Genomic DNA, 10,372 nt, shown 5'->3' on the forward strand with positions numbered 1-10,372 from the left:
CTTGTGTTGAGTAGAGGTAAAGCAGTTGAGGACGTCGGTGGAAACACTTCATCCGTCAATCAATTCTTTGAAGAAACACTTCATTAAAAAATAAATGAATAAAAATCAGAAAATAAAAGACATATTTCACCTTCCTGATAGTAGGCCTATAATGATTAGATTAGATGTTCTCCAAAATAAGATCTGCAGACTGATAGAGATGTTCAATCATTTTTATCATGTCAGGTAACATTATACACGTGTATGTATGAATAACAAATACACCCATTTACACAAAATTACCCATTTGTCATGCTCGCTGTTTCCGGACTAAATTCTAAATGAATGAATGAATGAACCATTGAACCATAAGGAAAAATCAGTGTTTATTTACAATCAAGCACAAAAGCCAAACAAGCCAGAGAGTGTTATCTTCATATTAATTTCCATGTATAGAGAGACATGAAAATTAAACTACACATTCATTTACAACATATTTGAGGCTCATCTTAAAACATCTCTTTCTTAATTATACCAACCTTTTTGTTCATAACAACAAAATGGCTTTTAAATAGATAATTCACCAAAAAACATTCTGAATTCTGTCATTATTTACTCAGGTACACAATTGTAGTTATCTAGTAAAATGTTCCAGCTGTTCTTTTGCTTGCAGTACAATGAAAATAGTTGTTCAAACAAATATGGTAAAAAAAAAAAAAGGTTTATAAATATTTCTGTGCTTTGGAAAGACATGAGGGTGAGTAAATGGTGACAGGGTTTTCATTTTTAAGTGAACCATCCCTATAATAGAGTTCATTTAAATTAATTTGGCCTACATAATAAAAAGGCGTTTGGCTTTTTGAATTCCTAGAAAGTCTGAGCAATAAATACATTTCCTTTATGCAGAGTAGAAATGTGACAAAATCTGTATATGTGAAGTTCTGTATGTGTGTGTGCTTTATTAACCTAATACGCATTGCATGCACAATCCCATGGCAGTACACTTGCTGACATTTGCAGTGTGGTATATTATCAGTATGTATGTTAACAATCACAGAGTATACAGAGTTCCATAATGGTAATGGTCTTTAATAACCAGGTCAGTTTGTCTAGGGTAGCATTAGTTTGACAGCAGATGCCAGACGAATAACAGAAGGCCCAGGAGGAAGCTGAAGCCTGTGCTGATTCTGGTGGCGTGTCCTGCCACATTGCAGTCATCGGAGTAGCAGCAGTGAACTTTGACCCCTGGAGCTCTGTAGCCCTGGCTGTTAGCCTGGCTGCAGAAGGATTTGTACGAGCACGACTTCATTACGCCGCCTAAGAGGACAAGAACGGTATGAGAGCATGATTACATATTAATGTGCCTTGATCCTCATAAGGAAGCTGTAGACCTCCTGCTATTTCTAAGCTGGAGCCAGACAGAGCAGTCTGTCTTCCTTAAACACCAACCTGATCCAGTGCTTCCCCTTAAAACACACACACACACAGTCGTTAATGATTTTTCTAAAGATTTATCCCTCTGTGATTTATCACCCACATCCAAGGAAATAAAAAAATGTTCTCGCCCAGTTTCCTCTCATCCATCCATGCAGGAAGATTAACTATTAACTATGTACCCATTAAACTTACTGCCATGTCCACGGACAACAGCACATGCATCTGAGTAGCTCGGACATGTTTTGGATCCTTGGCGATTACAGTCTTCATCTGTAGAGCCCATGCAGGTGTAACACTTCAGTGCCTCACCTAAATACAGACAAAGAGGCAAAAGTAATTCAACATTAAAATTCCTCAAAAAAAGGCCTAAAGTGTAAGTACTGACCAATTAATATTTATTGCTTTTCTTAATTTTGTCTTGTTTTCCAGTAAAAATAAAACATAATAATGAAGTTACTTGAGAATAAAATCTATTAATTAGTATTATTAGTAGTAGTATCAATATGATGATGATGATGATGATGATACACTATTTTGTTTATTAATTTATTATTTCTTTCATTTTTTTTCAGTCAATGCATTAAAATGTGCGTTCTTGTATTAAACATGATTATTAACAATAAATAAAAAACAACAACAACAATTTGTCAGTAAGGGTAAAGTAATAATAAAAATAAAAAACAAAAAACAGATACATACTCTAAAAAATAAATGATAATATTTTATGCAATTTTTGTCACATAGATTTATGTTATTTTAATGTTTTTAAATTAACACGATGAAAAACAATAATTAAAAAATATACCTCCACACAATTTATTCTATTTTCATATTTTTTACTTTTTTTGCCTCTTTTTTGACCTTTTTGTCACAGATTTTAAAGAGGATGCATAAACGATTAAATGAAAGGAAGGAAATATTCTGTGTCCAGATGAGAACCATGGCTCAATGCAACGGCTCCAACAATCAAGGCAAATTTTACTTTGTCTCACCGGTGACACAATAATTGCAAACATCCAATGCATTTGACTAAACAAAGCTTGATGTATTTTATGCCATTTCATTTCTAGTGTGGAGACAGGAAAATGTTACTGTACTTCATAATGACACACATATAATGATGCACACTGTTTCTATTTCCATGATGAAGCAGCTTTAAACAGCAACAAACATGCTATCAACATAAACCCTTTTTTTTTTTCTTAGAAGACCCTAAACGATAATCTACAAATCTTGATCTTAACTTCACTGGTCTGTGAAGTCTAAACAGAACGCTGACGTTTTACCCATTTTTTCCACTTTTGTTTAACAGACCCCAGGGAAGTCAACAGAAGTCCCAGCAGAGAAACATGGCAGTGTCTTGTAAAAGCCCAGCAGTACATGCTGTGGTTAAGCCTTTTGCATGTGCCTCTTTGCTATCATCTCCCAAAAAGTGCTTTTTTTTTCAGTTCAATCCATCAAGATCAGACACATAAACTCTATGACTGTAACACCTTCAGAAACAGACATTCCTTTTTAAAGTATCTGCTATGTGTGTCTTAGAACTGTTAGTTCACCCTAAAGACATCCTTCTGCTGCTTCTGAGTCACTCTCTTTGATAGCTAAACCTTCAGTTCACAGGATAGACTCAAAATGATTTTACAGGCAGGCTATTCAAGCTGTTTGAAATGAGGTAAACTTTTAAAGTATAACACCAGCGTGAAGGTCACATTCTTTTTCAAAGCATTTATCTAAAACGGCATGCTTTAACCCCTAAAATGGACAATAAACTGTTACTTCCTGTCTATTGAGTTGGTCTCAGAGATCCAACACTAATAACGAGAAATGTTTTTAACAGCAAATCATTAGAATGATTTCTAGATTATCATGTGACACTGAAGACTGTAAATATTTAATATTTCAGAATGTTTGGAGTAACATTTATATAAGAACTGTATAGAACACCCTGTTGAATCGGATACTCATCCATGATGTCACATAAGTCACTAAAGGTATTATTCAACTACACACACACAAATCAAATGTATAAATATTTGAAACAAATCACTGGTTTGGAATTAATGCTATTGTCTCCTTTGTTCCCCACACCAAAAACCTTCAGACAGAGGTTAAAAATAAAGTTGTTATGCATCATCTGCACACAACATCCATAACAAGAAAGAACAAGCAGTCTCCAGTTTCTCTATGCCTGACCTCAGCTGCTATTTGTCAACTATATCCAGACAGTTCTGTACTATAGCACAATCATACTTGTTGTTTAATTGGAAATATTTTAGCCATTGTTTGTCAATATATATTTGAATAGTTTTGGACTGAATTAATAAATTAAATAATAAATTAATAAATTAATTTAGCTCCTTAGCTTTACTTAAATTACCCCCATTTGCATTTAGTACACTCAGAAAAAAAGGTACAAAAGCTGTCACTGGGGCGGTACCTTTTGTAAATTTTAGGTACTAATATCACTTTAAGGTACCAATATGGACTCTTTAAATACAAAGGTGTGCCTTTTGAAAAGGTACCGCCCCAGTGACAACTTTTGTACCTTTTTTTCTGAGAGTGTATTAGCTTCAATGTGTAATTAAATAAATAACTGCTTTTTCTAAACTTAATTAGCACTTGGTTCTCAAATTTCAGTAATGTTTTGCTGTTGAATTGTGTTTTACACCATTACTATTTAATGCACTGCTGTTTCTGTAATGTACTTCAGGTAGAGATTCTCTTTTTTTTGGGTCCAGCAATCTAATAAAAATAAAGACCTGTAAACTCTTTTAGCCCTCAATCTGTTTAAGGGATTGAATTGCACCAATTATTTTCTGATAGTCGTTTAACACCTTCCTCAAGGCCAACGAGATATTCTCAGTCATAAGGAGGACACCTCAAAAGGAGGAAACCAGAGAAACGAAATGAAATAAAAATGATGAAATTGACAAAGAAAAAAGCCAAAATACCAGACTGAGAAGTCTTGAGTGAAAAGCAAATCAAGACTTGTGAGTGTGGAAGACTTGTGAGTGTGGCACACATGCAGTAACTGAGAAGAGATAGGAGTTAAAAAGTAGAAAAAACAACAAGAGAGAAGTACTCACTGTGAGCAGCGAGGAGGATGAAGCACAGGCCCAGCAGCATGAAGAAATGGAGAGCTCTCATGTTGCCGGTGGTCTATGGCTGTCAAGTTAGCACAGTGAAAAGCAGGTTGTTTGCTCTTAAAACCCCTGAGCTTAAGCCCTGCTTTCGGAGAGCTAATACCCAATGGCAGTGAGGACACACAGATTACCAGCCAGTCCACTGAGGCCTGTGCTTCGGTCTTAAGATCTGAATGGATCCTCACCATCTCCACTAATCAGAGATGAGGGATCGGTTACTGTGCTCCACTCATACAGTGCTGCATGCTAGCCGGGGGTCTGATGCTCCCTACAGATTTCATTCAACTAATGCCTCCATACAGCGTATTAGTTTATCAGTGACCAAACTCACATAATTTCTCTTTGTGAACCAATCAAACAGTCGATGCAAAGGCTACTTGAAATATAGGGTAACCAAAACAAAACCTTTACCCTAAATTAATAAATAGATCAGCTTATAATTGTTACTTCCATTTGCCTCTTTTTTCCCACATTAACTACTTATTTTTTATTTGTTATTATATTCCTAAATGTAATCTCATTTGTTTGCATTCTCAGTGATAAATTAATAAAACGGAAGCTGTTTTATTACATATAATACAATTCTATTTTTATACACATAGTAAAACTGCTTTCATTTTATACTACTGTATATTATAGTATTTAGTCAAATGATCTCAAAACATACATAATATTGTTAGTATGTTTGCAGCACCACCTATAAAATTCTTTCTGTTCCAAAAACATTTCTGTTGTTTTAATTCTTCCTCCTTCCAATATTTTTTTTTCTTTCTTAAATTCTACTTTTACCGTTCATTTGTTTGTTTCCTTATTTGAATATGTGCATGTGGTAAGGGTAACCAAAAATCAAACCTTCAGTCCATATCAAATGAATGAATAGATAAACTTATAATTATATATTACTGTAATAATTACTCTTCCAACACTAACTACTTCCTATTTTATATATATATATATATACAGTATTTAATAAAATGATATAATAAAATATATAATTTTATTTGATTTATAATGAATTATATAGTATATTTATAATGTATATACTTATGTATACAATCATCTTTGCAACATCACCTATAAAAATAATCATCCCTTTCTTTCCATTTCTATTTATTTTTCTTTCATTCCAACATTTCAGATTCTTTCTTCGTCCTATTTTTCTTAAATTCTACTTTGACTCATTTTTTTTGAACCAGTTTGGTTCTGTGCCAGCATGTAATTGGCACTAATATGGTCTGTCTGGCGTGATTTTAAGACCCATCTGTCAGCTAACTAATGCATCTTTTTATGCACATACGTTGGATCATGTCAGCAAGATTCATTGTTTGTTCATTAACATTGCTTTCTTAAAATGCCCTAGTGGGAGGCTAAAAGCATCTGCTAAATTAATAAGTAAATGTGATTGTTATTACATCAAACATCAAGCCTTTACATTTTGCATATTGACTGTGTCTGTGTGATATGGGTCAGATAAACAGAAGTTGTATTGCCATCTTTTATTGCACTTTGTAAGCATGTCCTGTATAGCCGACAGAGCTTCATTTGTCTGAAACATCAGCTATACCAGGACTGAGACAAAACCATTCAGATTATATTAGCTCAGAACCACTGACAGTGACACGTGGGTTCATTCATATATCAAAATAAATCCAAAAATAAAATCACACATCAGTGTTGCTAGAAGACAACGAAACAAATGAACAACAAGTATCTACAAAGATACACAAGGAAGCAGATAAACTAACAGTATCAAAATCTGCAGTTATGTTCCTTTACTATTTTCAAGTCATTTTCATATTTACAAAACCGTCAAGGCCTACAACATGCATTTTTTATGATCATGAATACCACTTTGTGACCACTAAATGATTAATTCATCTGTTTTATATTATATATATTCTCTCTGGTCATTTCTGTTTTCAACTTAAGAAGAGGGAACCACAGGAATCAGTTTAACAGTCGGCTCCATCAGTGGTTGTCATGGCAACAGCACTCATAACCTCAGACTCACTATAAACACATACTCTCTGCGTGTGTGTGTGTGTGTGTACTATACAGACTCTCAAAAAAGTCTCTACTGATGGGGAGTACTTTCACAAGACCCTCAACATTGGTAAGGTGGTGTACATTAACATTAAAATGAAGAGAAAATAATTACAGCCAGAAACTAGTGTTCTCCCAGTCCTAGGGACTCCAGTTTTATGTGAAGACGTCAGTAGTGTGAGATCCTTTTGTTTGGTTAGTTCATTGTTCTGTCCATTAGAAAGAGGAAAAAACAATACCGAAACAATTTCACCTTGCTCCTCCATCTTTACACTCTTGTCCAGTTATTGTTCTTTTGTCCCTTTGTGGTACAGACAGAACTCTGTCGAATGGACGGCTAGCTCTTTCCCATCTTGGCAATCAGTTCATCACAAATTTTGGTCAGTTCTTCAATCTCTTTATTCTATAAACAGAATCCAAAAAATCATGTTAACCTCTGAATGTTGTTGTTGTTGTTGTTTTTTTAAATATGAAAGATGTTTCTTACAATATGTTGATCAAAAACAGTAAAATTGTGAAATATTTTAATTTTAAAAAATCAGCTTTCTATACTAATATATTTTCAAATGTAATTTATTCCTGAGATGGCAAAGCTAAATTTTGAGCAGCCATTACTCCAGTCTTCAGTGCCACATGATCCTTCAGAAATCATTTTATTATGAAATATTTTTTTTTACTATTATCGGTGTTGTGCTGTTTAATACTTTTGTGGAAACCATAATACTTTTTTCAGGATGTTTAAAGAACATGTTTATATATATAACTTTATAATGATTTTATATTTAAATTTTTTAATTTGAACTTATTCCTATGATGGCAATTCTAAATCTATATATATATATATATATATATATATCAGTACTGACTTTACTGTTACTTTAGATAAATTGAATGCATCAACACAGACTGTTTATATATATATATATATATATATTTTTTTTTTATTCAGTTATATAAAAGCATAGATTAGTCTAAGTTGAATACAAAAAATAAGACTGATTAATAAGACTAGCTAACGGCTAAGTTTATGCAACTGGCCCCTGGTCTGAGGGACAGTGAAGTAGCTAAAAACATCAGGGTTTGTTCCATTAGTTTACCACATCCGATGGAGTGTTTATTGCGAAAACAGCAATTTTGCAAGGTGTCAGGAGGCACAACAGACGTGTGAGTAATCTTAATATTACTTCAAGCTTTGCAAATGGTTGTAAGATGTCCAAACCACGGAGACATGGTGAGATGAGAGGACCTTTGAAAGACTTACTCAGCACCTCTTAATTCGTTTTTATAAAAAGTAAATAGTCACAAAAGTAAATATAAATAGTCACAAATTTTATTTCATTGTAGAAAATCTGCTGAATGGATAATTTTAATGAACTGGTTTTAAAAAAACTGTTTCTAATCAATTATATACGTTTTATTCTAGTTTTATTACTTTAGTTTAAATGTACGCTACCGGTTAAAACGGTTTTTTTTATCTAGTAAAAAAAAATCTAGTAAATTGACAAAAGATTTTTATTTCAAAAAAATTCTGTCCTTTTGAACTTTGTATTCATCAAACAATCTTGGAAAAAAAAATGTATCGTGGTTTCCACAAAAAAATATTAAGCTATTTTTATAAGCAACAGTGATAATAAAAATGAAATTTTACTGTTGTAGCTACTTTACACACACTCAAAGATGTCCAAACCACGGAGACATGGTGAGATGAGAGGACCTTTGAAAGACTTACTCAGCACCTCTTAATTCGTTTTTATAAAAAGTAAATAGTCACAAAAGTAAATATAAATAGTCACAAATTTTATTTCATTGTAGAAAATCTGCTGAATGGATAATTTTAATGAACTGGTTTTAAAAAAACTGTTTCTAATCAATTATATACGTTTTATTCTAGTTTTATTACTTTAGTTTAAATGTACGCTACCGGTTAAAACGGTTTTTTTTATCTAGTAAAAAAAAATCTAGTAAATTGACAAAAGATTTTTATTTCAAAAAAATTCTGTCCTTTTGAACTTTGTATTCATCAAACAATCTTGGAAAAAAAAATGTATCGTGGTTTCCACAAAAAAATATTAAGCTATTTTTATAAGCAACAGTGATAATAAAAATGAAATTTTACTGTTGTAGCTACTTTTTTCTAGCTTGAGTGGACTTGATAGTATTTTGGCGACTTTACATTATGATGAGCTTATTTGGAAAGTTACAGTATCAGAGCAGTTTCCTGAACACTTATGAGCTGGTAATGGAAGATGTTTGAGAAAAGGTCTATAAAAAAGACCAGCAGTGCAAAAAAGACAGCAAGATCCGCTCTGTGCCAGATGTCAGGACTGGTTGATAACGCAAATGCAAACTAATAGAACAGTGCATTCTGAGGTGACAATCACAATGAAATTCTGAATAAGCTTGATTACATGAAAGGTCAGGAAACTGGCATTTGTTATGTCATGTGTTTGACTACAAGAGTTCGGCTGGCAGAAAGACTTGCTTGGAGAAAAGCAGGTTGCCGGCACAGTAAGCGAATGGATTAGCTATGTCTTCCTTAGCCTCTTAGGCCTTCCTTATCCTGAGCCCAATCAGGCTAATGAACTAAGCCCCATTCTTATCCACACTAACAAGGCCTAGTCCAGCTGGCTGTAATCCGCAACCCTTCCCGATTACCTTGTTCACTTTGCCCCTTGAATACAAAAGGACAGCTTTAAAACATGTCCTGGTTCAGTCAACTGTCTTCTGAATTAGACAACACTGCATTTTTATTAAAAGTGCAGCAAGGTGACAAATACTTCAAAAATGCTAAACATCTAATAAAACTGTCACCTGATTTGAACCCTTAGTTAGGAGATTGTAAAGCAGAATCTAATATAAAACCCCTTAAAATGGCATTTAATTTTGTGTCAAGAAAATTGTGTTTCATGAGTTTTCTGGATGGGTGAAAACAAATCTTTCGTCTATTCCCTCCCTTTTCCTGCCTCCAGCTCTGGCACATCTGACATGTTAAGGCCCTCTTTAATTGGCTTTCTGCTTACGCTCGACTTTAAAAAAAACGTAGGAAAGAGATAAACAGATTGAGAGGTGGATTGAGGTTGATGCATGGAGCTGTAAGCAGAGCCTTTATGGTTGAATTCACAGGGATATACTGTAAGCTAAGAAACATATGTAGTAAATGAACATTTCTGACAGTTTTATTGATTTGAAGTGCGGGGTCGGAGAAGAGAAAGAATGCGGCGGATGAGTGCAGACAAGCAACATAAATTAAGTTTAACTAAAAATAATTTGTTTTTATTAAATCATAGTCTACATATAAAAGGAATTAATAAGCGAAATATATTTGACTCAAATAATTAACAGATTAACAAAACAAAAGAAAAAAGACAATAATGTAAAATATGCTGTAAAATAAGTTTGGTTCATTTTTGTGGCGCTGCGCTCTGCAAAAGTTCACGGAAAGGAAACCGAGATGACAAGCGCATCCTAAAATAAAAGTAAAGATAAACAGATTGAGAGGTGGATTGAGGTTGATGCATGGAGCTGTAAGCAGAGCCTTTATGGTTGAATTCACAGGGATATACTGTAAGCTAATAAACATATGTAGTGAATGAACATTTCTGACAGTTTTATTGATTTGAAGTTTACAGAGAGGACCAGTGTTGGGAGTAACGCATTACAAAAGTAACGATATTACAGTAGTATATTACTTTTTGCTGTAACGCAGTAATATAACGCATTACTAATAAAATTTGGGTAATATTATTACTCGTTACAATCTCAGTAATGCA

At 33.5% G+C, this 10,372-nt stretch overlaps 1 protein-coding gene across 1 annotated transcript in view; it reads right to left on the bottom strand.

The window, feature by feature from the left end:
- Window positions 1–6,440: 6,440 nt before the first annotated feature.
- Window positions 6,441–10,372, bottom strand: part of LOC107708061 (uncharacterized) — a 48,678-nt gene continuing 44,746 nt past the window's right edge. The window contains exons 19-20 of the mRNA XM_016512212.1: window positions 9,258–9,273; window positions 6,441–7,005 (exon numbers count right to left, since the gene is read on the bottom strand). Of these exons, the coding sequence (XP_016367698.1) occupies window positions 6,940–7,005; window positions 9,258–9,273 (82 nt within the window). The 3' untranslated portion in view covers window positions 6,441–6,939. The remainder of the gene's footprint in view (window positions 7,006–9,257; window positions 9,274–10,372) is intronic.

The sequence above is a fragment of the Sinocyclocheilus rhinocerous genome, unplaced genomic scaffold (assembly GCF_001515625.1).
Source record: "Sinocyclocheilus rhinocerous isolate Xijiao unplaced genomic scaffold, SAMN03320098_v1.1 scaffold1243, whole genome shotgun sequence".
NCBI lineage: Eukaryota > Metazoa > Chordata > Actinopteri > Cypriniformes > Cyprinidae > Sinocyclocheilus > Sinocyclocheilus rhinocerous.